Below are 19,965 nucleotides of genomic sequence, written 5' to 3' on the forward strand. Positions count from 1 at the left end.
CCTGATAAATTAACCCATAATCTTTTCTTCAGTCTTCACTAGGTTCATCTACTTCTTCATTCCAGTCAGTGGGCTCCTATGGACCTTTTGGCAGGATGCCAACGTACAGTCAGTTCAGTCCAAGCTCATTAGTTGGCCAGCAGTTTGGGGCTGTTGGTGTTGGTATGTTGTGCTTTTTTCCTTTCTTTCTTTTTCGTAATTTTCCTGTCTTTATCATAAAGATATATAAAACCTTCCACAAGTTTTCAGACATTGTTTGATCTTCCTTTTGTAACCTGTTATTTTGAAGACTTCAGTCCTTAATGATTAGTGGTTCCATAAAGGCCATCTCTTAGAATTGTAGCTTTTTAAAATCTAGGTATATCCAATTACCAAATTTTATTGAGCATTATTTTAAATTTACACAAGATATAGCCATTTAAAATAAACATTTTTTTCCAATAGGATGGGTTTTCAAAAAGGGAAATGGAGATAATCCTGTTGTTAAGGAATAGGAAACAACACTGTGGGCTTCCCTGGTGGCTTAGTAGTAAAAGAGTCCGCCTGCAGTGCAGGAGACACGGGTTCAATCCTGGATTGGGAAGATCCCCTGGAATACCCACTCCAGTATTCTTGCCTAGAGGATTTCATGGACAGAAGAGCCTGGCGGGCAACAGTCCTTTGCATAGAGTTGAACACAACTGAGCAACTAACATACACAACACTATAAGAAAATGCAGACAGGCTAATAACAGTCCTGCTTGTGACTAGAAGACAAAGGCTCTCCTGTACAACTAGATATAGTTAGATTAACTTTTTTGTGTTTTTGTAGCTGTGCATTTTACCTTTTAAGTATACCTTTATTGATTTCATTGATATAATCACTTATCAGTTTATTTCACTGAATCACAAATCCAGTTTTCAAGTTTATCTTGAAACTCATTAGTATGTTAATAGTTTTGTTAATTAAGTAAACTTTTACACTGATATTTTACACTCTTACAAGAAGAAATACAACTCTTAGAAAATGTGATTTAGGGTTTATAATTGGTAGTGGTATTGGTGGTGTTCATCTCGAAACTATTTTTTGTATGTATAATAGGATAAGGCATATGAATAATATATTGATGTTGATAAACGGTATTTTTACCTTGGAAAAGGGAGATACACATATTGAATGGGGAAAGGTAAAGAACAGTGTTGTGGTAGTAAATGTGAATTGGAGATATAGGTGTGAACTCATTTTTTAAAACCTGATGATTTCCTGGTTCTGTTCATAGAAAAGGCTTAGAAGCAATGATACCCAGTAGCAAAGGACACGTGTAGAACCAGTTCTTGCTTTCTAAATACTTTTCCCCACTAAACAGAATCTAGGCCCCTTTTAAAAAGAAGGAAAAGGAAACTTTTTTTTTTTTAAGTAAAATAACGCTAGCTAAGAAATATAAGGAATGGTGAACATAGAAAATCACCATTGTTAATCTCTAGTGAAATAATTAGCAGGGATTAGCAGTGGATGCTAAAATCATTGGGTGAATGAGGTTGAAACAGGATATTAAAATAATCTTAAAGTATCATCGCACAGTTTACTTGTTCATTACAAAGGGATAAGATGTACCTTTATAGTGGAGAAATCTGATGGTCAGTCACCATCTTAATTAACTCATCAAGCTTGGTATTGCCATAATTATTGATTATATGTCTTCTGGTGTGATGATACAGGGGAGAGGTGTAAACAACTTCACTTCTGGGCATTCTTGCTAAAACTGCAGATTCTAACCTTGAAGAAACTGACATATATTTTCAGAAGGTCAAGTTTTTCAAAGGATTCACCGTTGTGAAGAGGAGAGGGAGCAGGGCTGTTATAGACTTGGGAAGACTGAAGAAACATAGCATCCAAATGTAATGTATGATCAGATCCCAAGTTTTAGGAAAAGCTGATAATAAAGAATGTTTTAGGGACTATTGAGGAAGTTTGAGTAAGGACTAAGTGTAGGATGATGTTCATTTTCTTAGATGTGGTAATGGTATTGTGGTTAACCATATAGGAGAATATGTTTTAGGGAGATGACTTTAGTACTGAAGGGTGAAGAGTCAGATTGATTATAGCATATGTAGGTGAAAAGAGAAGTCTGTATATCACAATATGAAGAAATGAAAAAATGGGATAGGCGTGGTTGAGAAGTTAGTAGTTGGTGAGCTAGGTGAGGAATATATTGATATTCAGTGTACTCCCTTTTTTTGACACAATATTGACATTTTTCAAGTTTATATATTTTTGTTGGGGGTGGTAGTTCTTTCGTCTCTAATCAAAATTTAAATATTTAATTACTTCTTGGGTAGGTGAAATAACTGGTCCATGTACCTCCTAATCCTACTCAAGGAAAGATCAATGTTAACTTATCCATGTTAAATCAAGGTATACCCTATTTTAGTTACGACTATTAGAATCCTATTCTGAGGATTCAAAATAAGGGACAGTTGCAAATTATTTTATCCTTTTGAGATTCCTTTAATTGAGTTGAATAGTTAGCTAACATGTGGATTATTGTACTTACCTTCTACATTACTGTGAAGTTGCTTAACAATATTTATAAAAGTGTTTGAAACAGAGTCTAGCACAGAATGTCTGCATAGCAAATGCTGCTTTTGCTCTTCCTCACATCCTGCTCCTCTGATCAGAGTATTTTGTGGTGGTGACATACATTGATATATTCCTTATAAATACTTTAATCTAATTTTTATATTGGGGTTTGCTGGTTTAGTGTTCTTTGAATGTCAAAATGTAGGTTTTACTTGTGTTTTCCATATGAGTAGACTAGTTTTTGCAGTAGCAAATTATTTTTGATTGTTTGATTTCCATACTGGTAGAATAATTTGTGGAGTGGCTAATTAAAGAACTATATATAGTATTTAGAAGTAGTTAAATGAGGAGGAGGAAAACTGTAGCATTGATTAAGGTGGCAGATGTTCTTTAGAAACAGAATTAACTCAGATACAGTTTGTGTTTATACAAATTAAGCCAGATTTTAATCTAAGCCTCTTGTTTTCATTTTCTGTGCCTAGTATTCTGATGTAAAGAGGAGGTTTAAATAAATTGGGATTACTCTACTGCTGTTTGGGGGAATTTTTTCCATTTTAATTTTCATATATTATCTTTTTATAGTTTTATTTGCAGTTTATATCATGAAGGATTAGTATCTTTAATATCTAAAGAGCTTCTGAAAATAAAGATCTACAACCCAACTGAAAAATAGATTAAGGTTAGAAACTAACTTTGCCTTTTTCAGAAAAAAAAATACAGATGGCCCTTAAGCACGGAAAGATGCTTAAATCTTGCTTATGGTGAGATAATTAAATCAGCACCACAACACCATTTCTCGTTATCAATTTGACAGAAACCCAGAAGTTTGAATATATTCTGTTTTGTCACCACTGTGAGGAAACAGATACTCATACTTTGAATGGAATGATGCAGTACGTAGAATTAAAACGTTGTTTTTTTAAGCTGACACTCAGATAGTTCTTATGTGCAAAGATTAGGTCACTACTGCCTTTAATTCATAGGCCTTTAGGAAAAATTAATTATCTCAATAAACTGAAGCAGCAAACAGCCGTGGCATGCTCTCTCTCATACTACTCTTGTGGGCAAGAGGAGGTATATTGCCTGAACAGTCAGGCAAATGAATACATTTTAGCTGCTTAAATAATCAAATCATATTAGACAGTGATTCTTTTAGGTCTCTAGTGTTTTGTACAGATTAATTTTTAATCAGAGTTTAATGAACACTTAACTTGCTTATGAACTTTATAAAGTTAGTATAAACCAGGAGAGTGTTTCATGCATTAAGAATGACAGACTAAGGATTATTAAAGATCTACTTTGGAATTCCCTGGCAGTCCAGTAGTTAGGACTTTGTGTTTCTACTGCAGGGTGCCCATGGTTGGGGGAAAAAACTAAGATCCCACATGACATGTGACGTGGCCAAAAATAAATAAAAGACCTACTTCAGTAATGTGTAAAGGAATTGAACATTGTGATTAAAAGGCAGAGATCATCAAACTGAATTTTTTAAAAAAGACCCTGTTATGTTCTAATGAGGTGGATGAAACTGGAGCCTATTATACAGAGCTAAGTAAGTCAGAAAGAAAAACACCAGTACAGTATATATATATACGCATATATATGGAATTTAGAAACAATGACCCTATGCGAGATAGCAAAAGAGACACAGATGTAAAGAACAGACTTTTTGGACTCTGTGGGAGAAGGCAAGGGTGGGATGATTTGAGAGAATAGCATTGAAACATGTATATTACCATATGTGAAATAGATCGCCAGTCCAGGTTCGATGCATGAGACAGGGTGCTCAGGGCTGGTGCACTGGGACGACCCTGAGGGATGGGATGGGGAGAGGGAGGGTCAGGATGGGGAATACATGTACACCCATAGCTGATTCGTGTGACTGTATGGCAAAACCCACCACAATATTATAAAGTAATTAGCCTCGAATTAAAATAAAAATTTTTTAAAAGACCCAGTTATATGATATTTATAAAAGATGAATTAAAAGAAAGTAAAAGAATAGAAAAAGGCATGGCATACTATATAAACACTAATAACAAGAAAACTATGTTAGAAAAATTAATGTCAGACAACGCTGCTTAAAAGTCAGAAGTACTGCCAAAGATACAGAAGGATTCTTTATAACAGTACAGCGGGCAGTTCATCAGAAAGCTGTAACAATCCTAAATGTGAATGTAACTTTTATAAAATAGTACACCAACACCAACACTTGCAGAATATAGATTCTTTTCATGGAAAAGAAAATGGCAACCCACTCCAGTATTCTTGCCTAGAGAACCTGTGGACAGAGAAGCCTGGTGGGCTGCCGTCCATGGGGTCGCACAGAGTCGGACACGACTGAAGCGACTTAGCATGCATGCATGTGTTGGAGAAAGAAATGGCAACCCACTCCAGTATTCTTGCCTGAAGGATCCCAGGGACGGAGGATCCTGGTGGGCTGCTGTCTATGGGATCGCAGAGTTGGACACGACTGAAGCAACTTAGCAGCAGCAGCAGATTCTTTTAAAGTAAATATGGATCAATCAATGGGATAGATCAAGTCTTGGTCTATAAAAGAAGTTACATTAAATTCAGAAAGATTGAAATCATGGTATTTTCTCAAACCACCAAGAAGTTAAGTTTGGAATTAATAATAAAGATAACTTGAAAAAATGTACAAACAATTAGAAGTTGAACAAACTTATAAAAATCATTAATGAATTAAAGAAGAAATCACAGGAGAAATTAGAAGATATTTTAAAATATAATGATCATAAACCACAACATATCAAAATTTTTGAGTGGAGCTTAAGCATTGCTTATACCTTTAAACACATATATAAGAAAACAAAAATATTTTAAAATCACTGCTCTAAGCTACCAGTTTATTAAGGGTAAAAAAAAAGGAAAGAAAATTAGCCAAAAAGTACTAGAAAGAAGGAAAAATGTAAAACAGAAAGGAAATAGAAACTAATCCTATATATATATAATATCAATAAAGCCAGAAATTGGCTTTTAAAAAATTTCATAAAGTTAATAATCCTCTAGCAAAACTAAACAAGGCGGGGGAAATTCAAATACTGATATCAAGAATGAAAGAGTAGACATCACTGTAGATCCTAAAAGGATAATATGAAGATATTATGGACAACTTTATGTCAACAAACTTGTCATTTTAGATGAAATAGCCAAATTTCTTGAAACTACAACTTTCCTAAACCAATACAAGAGAAAGTATAATCTCACTAACACTCTGTTAAAGAAGTTGAAACTGCAATTTAAAATCTTCCATAAAGAAAATTCTAGACTGTTTGCTTTACTGGTAAATTCTACCATTTAGGGAATAAATAATTTTACCAATCTCACAAACTCTTTGAGAGAATAAAGGAGAAGAACACTTCCTAACCAGGTAATGAAGGCAAGATAAGATACCAAAATGTAAGTGAAATTATTACAAGAAAATAAAATTACAGCTAATTTCCATGAACATACGTATAAAAATCCTCAACGTAGTCTTATCAGTGCAAGTCAGCAGTTCATAAGAAGGTTAGTACATAATGACAAAGTTTATCTCCGGAATGCAAAGATGTTATAACATTTGAAAATCATTGGTAATTTACCACATTAACAGAATGAAGCAGAAAAGCTGCAATCCCAAAAGATATAGAGGAAGTGTTCAATAAGATTTGATACTCATTTATCAACAACTAAGGAATAGGAGGGAATTTCCTAATTTGATCAGTGAAATGAAAAGCTTGCATACGTAATGGTGGGATAATGAAAACCTTGCAGACATAATGGTGGGATAATGAAGGCTGTTCCCTTAAGGTAAGGAATAAAGTGAAAGCAGAACTGTATCTTATTTCATGTAGTATTCTTCTAGAGGTCCTACTCAGTCCAACAAGGCAAGAAAAAAGATTCAGAGATTGGAAAGGCAGAACTAAAAGTGTCGTTATCTGAAGGTGACATGATTGTGTGTATAGAAGATGCAAAGGAATATTAAAACCACTAGAATGAATAAGTGAATTTAACATGGTAAGGGACACACGGTAAACACACAAAAATCAACCAAATTTTTATATTCGGAATAGGCAGGTTGACAAACTATGGCCTGTGGACCAAATCTTGCCAGCCTCCTATTTTATTAGAATACAGCCATACCCATTTATTTGCATGTTGTGGCTACTTTTACACTACAGGTGCAGAGTTGTATAGTCGTAACAGATCATGTGGCCTGAAAAGCCTAGAATATTTTATTTACCATCTGACAAATTATAAAATTTGCTGATCGAGAACAGATTATTAGTAAATGAAATATAAAATGCAGTGCAGCTTATAATAGCATCAGTAACATCAGATACCTAGGAATGAATATTTAAAAAGAGATTTAAAAGCCTCTGTAATAGTGGTTCTGAGAAGAGGGAAGATCATTTCATCCCCCTCCCTCAGGGGACGTTTGATAATGTTTGATGACATTTTTTTCTGTCACAACTTGGGTACTACTACTAGGTAGTGGGTAGAGGCCAGGGTTGCTACTTAACATCCTACAATGCATGGGACAACCCCTCAAAACAAAGAATTGTCTAGCCCACCGTGTCAGTAGTGCTGACGCTGGGAAAACTGCTCTTCAATAAAAATGACAAAACATTGCTGACAGAGATTAAAAACCTACATAAATACATGCTTATGGGTTAAAAGATTCAGTATTTTTATGGTGACACTTTTGCCCCAAATTACAAATTTACAGGTTGAACATAATCTTAGTAAAAATCCCATCACACTTTAAAAAATAGAAATTAACACATTGATCCTAATATTTGTATGAAAATACAAACTCTATAATAACCGATACACTCTTGAAGAACGAGGAAGTTTGAAGTATATGCTGTTTCAAGATTGAGGACAGGGAGTGATCAACACAACAATAGACAAACAGGTAGAGAATAGAGGGTTTCGAAATAGACCTATTTAAGTGCTGACTTAAGACAAAGATGCCAATACAGTTCAGTGGAAAGGAGGAAAGTTTTCCAGCAAATAATGTTGCAGCAGCTGGGTATCTATTTGGAAAAAATTAACATTGATCCCTCCCTCACTGTATACATAAAAGGTAATTTGAGATAAATCCGCAGCAGAATTGGCATGAAGGAGGTGGGTGTTGTATGACCAAGAACTCAGAAAAGAGTTGGAAGATACAGAAGAGCTTTCTAACCAGAGGGCAAGCAGTGGGAGGTTGAGACAGGTGAGAAAACACAGAGCTGGATGGAGGTTGAATACGCATCATCAGAGTAGTCTATATCTTGGTCAGTACCTAGAGATACTAGGGGTAATAAAAATGGGTTCAGCATTCTACAGAATTATCGAGAGCACTAGTCTCAACATTTCTGGGCATGTTGTGGGAGATTATGTTAGGCCTCTCCTTAGCTGACTGGGACCACAGCCTGAATGGATTACAACTCTTAAGGAATCCCATTCATTCTTACCATCTGAGGTGCTGTGATAAATTCTGCGGCCCCATTTTAAGAGGGATTTGAACAACTAGAATTCATTAAATTAGGGAGAAGTCAAAGAGGCAAGGCTTAAAGAATATGTGAAGGTAAGTAATAGTTGAAGGAACTAGAGTTGCTTAGCTTGAAAATAAGATGTGAGGGACATGTTCATAATGTTCAAGTAATTTAAAAGCAGATAGTTAAACTTCTGTTGTGGAGTAGACATGAAAATAATGAGGGAAGAGGTAGGCAGATTGGCGGGGGGTGGGGGCGATTGCTTATAAACTAAGGCAAATAATTTGAACTTTTTATCTTGAGGATGGTGGGAAGCCACCAGAGGGTCCTAAGCACTGTAGTGATGTGATGATGTTTCTATTTCATAAAAGATTATTCTGAGTACCACTTTTAGATTTAATTTAGAGGTGGGGAAGGAAGACTGTTGGAAACCTATGTAGATTAAATATTAAGAGATCACAGCATGTGGAAAGTGATTGATTCATAAATTCTGAAGAAATGTAGAGAAGATTGACATAACCTAATATAGCAAAGAATTGAGTCCTTTTGAGGGATTTTTTTCTTCCGATTGTCAGAAGTTTTCGTGGTTGCTTTAGGCAGAACATAGCCCCACAGTGCTGTCCTGAGGAGAAGCATTAAAATGAACTGGAGTCCATTGTCCATTGGAAATGCTGGAAAAGCTCTTTGTAGACCTGTCTGCTGATTTGGCTGTTTATACAGATACTTGGTTTTAAAATAATTGAACCTTCATGTTAGTGTTGAAGGTTCTCTATCTGATGTGCATTCTGCTGTGCTACCTGCATAACTGCTCAAGACAGAATTGCATGTTACCAAAATCATTTGCATCCAGAGAAGCTGGAGTACATATGGGCTTGCTTTTATATGCATATACTGCCAAGATTTTCTCAAAATTATTTTTTGATTGAGTTTCATTGATTTCTAGTGTTATTAATTTGCTCAAGTGTTATGGGGAGGGACACTTATCATCACTAACATGGTATATTACTTTATATAATAGAAAGGTTTAAAAAAATTTTTTTATTGTCATTAAAATTTTTTTTCTTAAAGCCGGAAGCTCCTTGACATCCTTTGGAACAGAAGCATCAAGCAGCAGTGCCCTCTCCCAAAGTAGTGCAGTTGGTTCTGCCTTTACACAGGATACAAGAGCTCTAAAAACACAGCTATCTCAAGGTAAGCTGTTTTTTCCTTCAAAAATTTCCATTCTAAGTTTCTGTGGTGGTTTTTGTCTTTCTTTGAATGGAAGAGCTTTTGCAGCTTGTAAATCATGTGTATAATTTCTATTTAGCTCTTTTTAAATTGTTATCCCAATAAGTATATTATTGAATGACTTCCACTGCTTAGACTTTTCATAATTATTAGATCATAAAATGAAAATGGTGAACACTGTTTGAATTTTTTTTTTTTTCCCTAACGAAGCAATTATATTGTTTGTATATGGTGGTTGAGTCACTAAGTCATGTCTGACTCTTGTGATCCCATGGACTGTAACCCACCAGACTCCTCTATCCATGGGATTTTCCAGGCATGAATACTGGAATGGGTTGCCATTTCCTTCTCTATGGGATCCTCCTGACCCACGGTCTAACCCGAGTCTCCTGTATAGCAGGCAGATTCTTTACTGGCTGAGCCATATATAATATGTACTTGTATATAACACTTAAATATTATAGGTTAGTCTCAGACTCACCACTGAGGATGAATTCTCTGTGAATCTGAATATTAGTAGCTGAGGAAACAAGCTCTTACTTAGGCTGTGGCATCTTTCCTATCGTCCTCGTAATCTAGAGCAGTGGCTCTCAGTGTGGCCACCTAGAACCAAATCATCTCATCTGGAATGCTTCTTTAAAGTGTAGATCCTGAGAACTGCTACATAAGAATCCTGGGAGCTTGGAGATGTGCATTTTAATAAACTTCTTAGAGGATCCTGTTTCGTTTGTTTTTAATTTTGTTTTTCTACCAGCCAGTCTCATAACCTTCAGTGATTCTAAGATTCCTTTTCTTTATCTGCTAAAATAGCTGATACTGGCCCATAGCTTTATATGGATATTTACTTTCAAATAAAATAGAGTAAAGTCATTTCAGAAATATGCTGTAATCAGGACAATATTTTCAAAAACTCTTCAGGGTAAAATCAAGCCAGTGCTAAACATAATCTTGTGTATCTCACTTTAGATATTTTGAAATAGTTGTAGGTACTTTTATTCATATTAACTTAAAATAACTTAATTTTTAATTTGTTAACAATCTGAAGATTTCTTCTAAGTATTAATAAATTAGAAATAGACTAAGTGTACTGTATACCACAGGGAACTATATTTAATATCCCGTGATAAACCATAATAGAAAAAAAGCATGAAAAAAGAATGTGTGTGTGTATGTATATAACTGAATCATTTTGCTTTACAGTAGAAATTATACAACTTTGCAAGTACTTCAATAAAATAAATCTTTAAAGAAATACACTCAGCATAGGAAGAAAATAAAAATACTCAATTTCACTACCCAGGAATAACATATTTATTTGCAGATTTTAACATAAGATTTCCTTCTGAGAGAAAATACTTAATCTTTTTAAGCATTAATTTTCTGTACTGTAAAATAGGACCTTACTGATAAACTAACAGACTTATTGTAAGGGTTAATTTTTTTAAAATGTGTGTAGTGCCCTTCGCATAGTACCTGACAGGGAACATGCTCAGTAGATGTTAGCTGTCTTAATTAATAACTAGCATTAACCTTAATATTGAAGCACCAGAAAGACTTATTAAAATCATAATAAAGAACTCTGGATCTCATTGCTACTCAGCATTGTTCTGGAATTTTTAGCTATGTCAGAAAAAAGAAAGAAGTATGAATACTGGAATTAGCATTATTTGTCAATGCTAACTTTCTTCTTGGAATTGAGATTCACTGAAAAACCTAAAATGAATAAGGGACTTAAATTAAAGCTAAAATGTAGAGAATAAGTACAAAAATCAATAGATGTCCTAAAACCTAACCCACTGATTATTGATGGGGATAAAAGAAGATGTTCACAATGATGAGAAATAGAAATTATATAGAAAATATATAATAAATATGACCAGCCTCTGATGAAAGAAAATGTAATAGAGGGACATAAAAGAAGTTGCCTATAATCAGAAAAGCATATCTTATCTCTAAATACAAAGATTTAGTTTTAGGAAGACTACTTCGCATAATAACTTTACTGTACTTCGTAAGAGAACCTAATAAAACACATACACAGACTGTCTTAAAAGCATGCAAATATACCTAGACATGTTTTAAAAATAAAAGTAATGAGATAGGGCTTACCTCTTAATAAAGTATACATAAAATAAAGCGGTGCAGGAATAAATTTAGAGATGAATGGAGCAAAAGTCAGAAATAGATCCAAGTATAAATAAGTAATTAATATATGATAAGGATGCTGTTTTTAAATTAGTAGAGAAAGACTTGTTGTCCAGTAAATGATGTTGTTAGCAGATAACTGTCTGATCATTTGGAATGTTAACTCCAGAATTCTTCCCTCATACTTCATCCTAAAATAGGTCTTAAATAGGTTAAAATGTTTTTTAAAAAAATTTTTACAAGAAACAATGAGAAAGGAGGCCTGGCGTTCTGCATTTTAATTTCACCAACTAAATTTCTGAAATTTATCAAATTTTAACACCTAGAATTTTCTTGTAACTGGGAAGATAAGAATGAAGGTAACTTGAGAGAGTGTGTTTATAATAAGAGCTTTTAAGTTTTATGTTTACATGTATGCTAAGTCACTTCAGTTGTATCTAACTCTGTGACCCTATGGACTGTATAGCCTGCCAGGCTCCTGTGTCTATGGGATTCTCCAGACAATGATACTAGACTGGATTGCCATGTCCTTCTCTAGGGGATCTTCCCAACCTAAGGATTGAACCCTATGTCTCTTACATCTCCTGCATTGGCAGGTGGGTCCTTTTATCACTAGCACCACCTGAGAAGCCTCTATATAAGATCATTTAATGTACTGTCATAAAATTACCAAAAAAACAGGGACTTCCCTGGTGGTCCAGTGGTTAAGAATCCATATAACATTGCAGGGCACACAGGTTTAATCCCTGGTCAGGAAACTAGGATCCCACGTGCTGTGGAGCAGCTAAGCCTGTGCGCTACAAGAGTCTGTGCCACAAGGTCCCACGTGACACATTGAAGATCCTGCATGCCACAGCTAAGACCTGATGTGACTAAGTAAACAAATAGAGATTAAAGATAGAATTACCTAAATAATAAGCTTTTCAAAAAACATAACATTTGTTCAATAAATAAATCACCTTTATTTTAACAAATAAATACTTTTATATAAATAATTACAGAAATTTTTCTCTTAGGTCCAAACTTATATAAACTTGTACCATGATTTCCCATTATAGTTAATGGGAAAATTACAGTGTTTCTGTTAACGGCAGACTGAACTGTGACATTAATGTCATGCTGGAAATAGTGACACACGTTTGTCGTTGCATACTTTAGATAACCATAAACCAGGGGAGGATGCTGATAAATAATACCTGAAGCACCTGGTGCACAGCAGCCAGTGTGCTATCAGCACTCAGCCAGGTCCCCAGTTTGGAGCCTGTGCATATAGCACAGGTGGATAGTAACATTTGCAGCACATTTGGGATTTTTTTTTTTTTCTTTTACATAAAAGTGAGCATAATTTTTTAAAGCAAAAGCTATTTTGGTACAATATCATGGAATGTGAGAGCACCTTGAGCAGAGATTTACAGCAAACATAGGGGACAAAAAGCATGATGGGAGCACCCAGTGTTACATTCTTCTGTTCGTACTGTGACCAAGCTCTGACCTCACAAAAGGAAAAATGGAATTTGTAAGTACAAAACCTATATTAAGCAAAAACTTGCCTAGAGATCATTCAAATAGCAAAGATTGAGTATAGTTACTGATTGTATAATTATCTGAAGGTTTTATTTGTTGCTGGTCTTTTACTATTGATTACCCAAGCCCCTAAGGTATTGAAGAACTTCGCTGTACTTTCTACTTCTTTACTTCCTTTATAATACTTATAGATATAAGTATCACTTTAGATATATCTTCAGAAAACACTAAAAATGTTAAAGCCTCTGAAAATAATGACTGAAGTGTCAATATAATCTTGTGATTGTGGTTGTTGGGGAAAGCCTACATCTGATCTGCCTAAATGCTCTTTGATAATATACATGGGGAATTTTGTTCCATCCGCAAAAGTTAAACCTTATTCTACTAAGTAGAAATACAGATTCAGTTTTCACAGTTTTTTGTTTGTTTGGGTGGGATTTATTTTTACTTTTTTTTTCTTCTTTTTTTAATAGTAGTTAAGTGACCAGCCCACTAAAAGATAAACAATTTTAAGCTCTGGTCTAATGAGTAGATGGATCCAAAGTATGCAAAAGATTTGAATTGATGGAAATAAAGCTCTAGATGTTTTTTTAGGGTCTAGATTATTTTGAAACCCCCCAAAGGTTAGGGTAGTTTCTTATCTTTTGGTTACGTTTTAGGTCGTTCAAGCCCTCAGTTAGACCCTTTGAGAAAAAGCCCAACCATGGAACAAGCAGTACAGACCGCCTCGGCTCACTTACCTGCTCCAGCACCTGTTGGGAGAAGGAGCCCTGTATCAACCAGGCCTTTACCATCTACCAGCCAAAAACCAATAGAGAATCAAGAGCACAGGCGAGGTAGAACTTTAGCTGTTTACTATTTCTTGATTGACCGGTCAGCATCTTCCATTCAACTTATTTTCATTAAAAAGATTTACTTTATGTGAAATAATCCTAGAAGGTTTAAACTGAACTTGAGAGAATGTTCATTCAGTCTTTCAAATTCTACAAAGTAGTGATGGTGGTGGGGTTATATGGATTTTTGGTTTTGTTCTGGGTTTGTTTGTTTTTCCATTTCTGACTTTCCAGAAGTTTTTGATTATGTGTCCCAAGTTGACTGTCACTTTCTGTATATTCTATAGCTGAAGTACATAAAGTCTCAAGACCAGAAAATGAGCAACTCAGAAATGATAGCAAGAGACAAATGGGTAAGTAGTTACTTGGATCTGAAAGTCTAATCCTATGCTTATCAATTAAACATTTGAAATGTATGATGTCTAATTACTATTTTTAAAAAAGAACAACAAGGTTTGGTAGCTATACAGGAGTAGCACAGGCGAGTTTCATTGTGTTATCTTGATTATGGTGCTGATGCTGTGGATCTGTGTATGTAGCAGAAGGTCATAAAACTGTGCATAAAGACATACCAGAAAATGAGTACACGCAAAACTGTTGAGATCTGACTATGAGATCTTAGTGTAGTTAATTATATTGTGCCAGTGTCCTCGTTTTTCCCAGTTTTTCATAATGTACAATAGATAATCAAGATGTTACTGTTGGAGGGGAAGCTGGGTGATGGACACTCTGTACTACTTTTTTCATTTTTTAATCTAATTGTTTCAAAATATATTTTTTTAATCATTATATGTCTGGAATAAAACCTGCTTGTTGGTAAGCAGTTGTCTTTTAATCGTAAATATCTGCTAGTGAGATTGGTATATTTTTATTTTTATATTTTATATTGTTTAATGGCTTTCTCTTTTGTACTGTCTTTTGTATTTTTTTATGTTTTTGTGTCATGTTAGCATTATAAAATTGCTTTCTTTGTTTTCTGTGTTTTTAAAAATGGAATCAAGAATTCACTGGTGGTCCATGGGTTAGGACTTGGCACTTTCACTGCCATGGCCTAGATTCAGTCTCCCTTCTGGGAACTAAAATCCTACAAGCCACATGGTGCAGCCAAAAAGAAAAGAGAAAGGAATCATTGGAAACTGTGTTCAATATCCTGTGGTAAACCATAATGGAAAAGGATATGAAAAAGACTATATATATTTTATATATATATCTGAATCACTAGCAGAAGTGAACATAGCATTGTAAATCAACTATACTTCAATAAAATAAATTTTAAAAAAAGTGAAATTATCTGTACCTTAAAAATTTGAGTTTTCTCATTAAAATTAAGTCCTCCTTTTTTTTTTTTGAAGTAATTATTCAAGAAGTTTAACTTTCTTTCATAATTATTGACTTAATACTTGTATACTTGATCTTTTTGGTAATCTGTAACATACCCCAAATCCATCTATTTTATTATTTTCATATTCATTAGCAGAGAATAAATTATGATTTAAAACTGTTCCAAGTTAAAAAAGAAAGGCAGTGTGTGATTAACTTAATTATGTAATAGTTGGGAGATGATCTTCAAGTTTAGAAAGCTAGAAAACACTATTTCTTCTGTACATTTTCATATGTGTTTTTATTTATGCTGTGTGCCATAGAATTAACGGAAGTTAGGGTTTGGTTTTACTGTGTTTCACTTTTTTTTTTAATTTGCAAAAATGAAAGAACTCCTCTCTTCTCAAGATAAAATAATTGCTATGCTTCCATCATTCAAAAATCATGTAAAGTATAGTCTACAGTGTTGGCTGCGAGTGAGCGACTTTCACTTTCTTTCACTTTTTTCTCAGTCTACTATGTATTAATTATTTATGAAACTTCATCTCTTTTTTATATTAAAAAAATACAAATATAGTCAGGTATATAGAGACTTATAAGCATTTCTATTGTTGACCATAAAGACCATAATAATAGCTTCTGCTTTAAACCAGCTTATTCTTTATTAATATAGTTCCAAGTGCTCCTTCAGCTCCAAGGAGAGGGCGTGGGGGTCATCGAGGTGGCAGAGGAAGATTTGGTATTCGACGAGATGGTCCAATGAAATTTGAGAAAGATTTTGACTTTGAAAGTGCAAATGCACAATTTAACAAGGAGGAAATTGACAGAGAGTTTCATAATAAACTTAAATTGAAAGGTGAGTTTTTATTTTTCTCCTCAGAGAATACTCTTTTCTGACCATGTGAATTATGGATATTTAGGCCAAATCTTGACTTATATGGTATGTACCTTCTTTTTTTTTTTTATTAGAAGATAAACTTGAGAAGCAGGAGAAGCCTGTCAATGGTGAAGATAAAGGAGACTCAGGAGTTGATACCCAAAACAGTGAAGGAAATGCAGATGAAGAAGATCCACTTGGACCTAATTGCTATTATGACAAAACTAAATCCTTCTTTGATAATATTTCTTGTGATGATAATAGGTACAGTCTTTTAAGCTGCTCTTATGCAATTAGGAGGTTGAAGTGTGAAGTGATTCCTGATAAATTCACAAAGTGTAATGAATACTTAAAAGTCCCTAGGGACTTCCCTGATGGTCCAGTGGTTAAGGATCCATGCTTCCCAGTGGGCATGGATTTGATCCCTGGTTGGAGAACTAAGATCCCACTTGCTGTGTGGTGCAACCCCCCCCAAAAATCTAATGACTGCAATTTTTTAATATTTTGATAAAAGAAGATAACTAATCCTAAAATTTTAAATGATATTACTTTTGAAAAAGAAGAAATAATCATCTATTTTTGTTTGGGGGTACATTCACATTCGAAAATTAGTAATTAAAATAGAAGCATTCGTCTAACATCTAAATACCTTTTACTTTACCCCTCTACAGTATAGTTCAGTTGAAGTTTGCTGATGTAGTAAAACTCTGCTCTATTGCAGTAAATATGAATCCAGAAAACTGGTTGATTAGAGGACTCAGCATAACAAAGTTGCAGTTTCTGCTGCCTGGCTCAGGCCTGCCTTCTGTTGCATTTTGGTGCCACCCAGTGGTGGTTGTCTGCTTCAGTTTCAACATGGATGGCGATGGTGCTGAATCTGATTGGGCTGTCGGCCAGCAGCAGTGATTCAGAAGCTTTAGGCATCAGGTCCAGAGGTTGGACCAGGAGCCTAGTAGGATCTTGGGAATCAACCCTTTACCCCCTCCCATCCTGAGGCAGGGTTTCCTTTCCCTTTCTTCCTTTGAGGCTGATTGGAGGGTAGAGTCAACTACCAATCCCATTTATTGAGGCTATCCAGTTTCTTTGTATCATCAGCTGCATTTGCAATAAACAATACCAGTCAGACTTCACATGAAGTATAACAGAATATAATAGGAACATATTGCCATGGACAGCTTGTGATGACTTAGATGAGGTACTTTTGTAGGTTTTTTTGTTGTTGTTTTTTGTGATTTTTTTGATGCTTAGGAATTATTTAGCCTCAGTTCGGAAATTAAGTGCCTCATAGTCTTGCTGGCAAATGTTCTTTAAAAGTTAAAACACTACAAAAAAAAAAAAAACTTGATATACTAAAGATTATTTGTCCTCATAATAGAGAGCGGAGACCAACCTGGGCTGAAGAGAGAAGATTAAATGCAGAAACATTTGGAATCCCGCTTCGTCCAAACCGTGGCCGTGGAGGGTACAGAGGCAGAGGGGGTCTTGGTTTCCGTGGTGGCCGAGGGCGTGGCAGTGGCCGAGGCAGTGCCTTCACCACTCCTCGAGGATTTCGTGGTGGATTCAGAGGAGGTCGTGGGGGCAGGGAGTTTGCAGATTTTGAGTATAGGGTAAGTGTTATTACTTGTTTTGGGGTTGGCTTCAGTTGTATGAAACTCAAAATGTTTTAAATTTTTTATCTATTGGGAGTGAGTATTTCTAGGACATCTGTGTAACTTCCATTTGACTTTTCAGTGGAGGATATACTTGATTATGATATTTATATAATTTTAAGGAGCAGTAACTTCTTGGCTAATGGATCTAATTTTTTAAACTATTTTCTTTTACAATTGGAGGAAGTGAGAGAAATATATTTTTATCTTCTGTTATAGAACCATTGTTTCAGATTTCATGGACTGGTAAAATTTCTTCTAAAAAACTATTAGAGACTGACTGAATTTTTTTTCTTAAAAAAGTTTTGTCATTGGAGGCACAGGGAATCACTAAAAGATATTACACAATACAAAAAAGGACCATATTATATCAGCTTTATTTCATGTTACAAAGTATGCTTTAATACCAAAAGAATCTAGGAAGAACATATTCCAGAATGGAAGGCAAACCTGTGCATTTAATACAGCTAATGTAGTATTTTGTGTGTACAAATGAGGAAATGGGTAAAGAAATATTAAATAACTTGCCCAAGGTTAGCTGATAAGTGATGATGCTGGATCTTGAACCTAGTACATTTGTTCCTCAGTCCATGATCTTAATTAGTTTTGTGGAAAACTCAACTACATTTTCCCTGGCTTTTTATTTTACCATGGTCTTAAAAATATCATATTGGCATATGGAAACTGCTGCTTGCAATTTCCAATTTACAATGTTAGTTTCTGGTGTATAGCAAAGTCATTCAGTTATACACACACACACATATACAGTCTTTTTCATATTCTTTTCCATTATGGTTTATTATAGAACATTGAATATAGTTTCCTGTGCTATACAGTAGGACCTTGTATAAAAAAAAATATGTATAATGTATTTAAAGAAGTCTTTAAGTCAATGTTACTATCCTAGTTATTGACTTTAGGGATAGTGGAAAGTATATAATCAAAGAAAGGATCAAAATCCCATCATAAAGAAGTCTATTAGGAATTACAGAAAGCAGCTAGAAACCTAAAGATCCACTATCAGGAATTTCACTCTTCTATATTTAAAACTGGTCACTGTTGAGATCCCTCTTGAGGGATCATTAATTGTGGCCTTTGGATCTGTTCTGTTATTTTTAATGCCTTTGATACTGTGTCATCACAGCCAAGACTGCTGAAAATTAGCCTCAGATCATTAGGTCAGGATATCCAGCCATGGTAGACACAGCCTGATACATCTACAGGACTTTTGACTTCCAAAATAGCCATTCCAACTTGGAGACTATCTTAGGAACCATGGAATGCTTCTTACTTGCCACTGTTCCTCCTCTTAAGGGTGCCAGTGACCTTTTGCTTACCAAATTCAATAGCTTTTTCGCAAATATTTGCCCTTCATTACTCTGCAATATTTGACACTGATAACTACTCACCCAACCTGGAATCTTCTTCCTGGGTTTTTTTTTTTCTTCCATAAATACTTTTGATATTTTTCTCATTATAAAAATTAAGTATGTTCCTCACCACAGCCTATAAGGTACTTCATGATCTGCTTGCTTCTCCACGTCAGAAGTCTAGTACTTTCTCTAGATCTTGTTGCTAGGGGGACTGCAAGCCGTTTCTGTCATCCATTCCACTACAGATACAGAGACCTTGTTCTTGTTTAATGCCAAGCTTATTCCTGTCTCACAACCTTTTTACCCATTCCGTCCGCCTGCAGTGTTCAGTTTGCTCTATTGTGTTCGTATTTGTACTCTTGTGTAGGCTTGATCTCCCTCTCTGTCTGTATTCCTCCCTCTCTCCTCTCTTGCAGAGATTTCCCCCTCCCCTCTCTGAGCTGATCTATTCATAGCTTCTAATCAGTTTTTCAACTTGGACCTTGGACCTTGACCTACATATTTCTGTGTTTACTTGCATTGTCCTGTGATCAGCTTAAACTTAACCTTCCTCAGAATGACCTCATCATCTTCTCAGTTTCCCATATCAATTTGGTATTCTTTTGGTCACCCTGGTGGTGGAGTATCCATGTCCATGTCACCATATTCATTCCTTTGAGATATTTCTGCCAGTTACCATAGTAACCCACTGATTGCTCTTCAGACCTTCAGTCTGTCTTTACCTCACTTGAAGCATATCAGCTACCTGTTGAAGAACCTGTGGCAGCTCCTTGTCGAAGACCACATTGAGTCAGCTTGGTTTGAGAAAAATGAAAGTGAAGTTGCTCAGTCGTGTCCGACTCTTTGCGACCCAGTGGACTGTAGCCCACCATGTTCCTCTGTCCATGGGATTTTCCAGGCAAGAGTACTGGAGTGTATTGCCATTTCCTTCTCCAGAGGATCTTTCTGACCCAGGGATCGAACCCAGGTCTCCT

At 35.2% G+C, this 19,965-nt stretch overlaps 1 protein-coding gene across 3 annotated transcripts in view; it reads left to right on the forward strand.

Moving 5' to 3' along the window:
• The window catches only part of LSM14A (LSM14A mRNA processing body assembly factor), a 51,052-nt gene that overhangs the window by 26,079 nt on the left and 5,008 nt on the right, over positions 1–19,965 (forward strand). For all 3 annotated transcript variants that reach the window (XM_052655435.1, XM_052655436.1, XM_052655434.1), the window contains exons 3-9: positions 33–162; positions 9,112–9,234; positions 13,599–13,775; positions 14,060–14,125; positions 15,766–15,948; positions 16,062–16,233; positions 17,345–17,576. In XM_052655435.1, coding sequence (XP_052511395.1) covers positions 33–162; positions 9,112–9,234; positions 13,599–13,775; positions 14,060–14,125; positions 15,766–15,948; positions 16,062–16,233; positions 17,345–17,576 — 1,083 coding nt within the window. The remainder of the gene's footprint in view (positions 1–32; positions 163–9,111; positions 9,235–13,598; positions 13,776–14,059; positions 14,126–15,765; positions 15,949–16,061; positions 16,234–17,344; positions 17,577–19,965) is intronic.

Source organism: Budorcas taxicolor, chromosome 18, assembly GCF_023091745.1.
Source record: "Budorcas taxicolor isolate Tak-1 chromosome 18, Takin1.1, whole genome shotgun sequence".
Lineage (NCBI taxonomy): Eukaryota > Metazoa > Chordata > Mammalia > Artiodactyla > Bovidae > Budorcas > Budorcas taxicolor.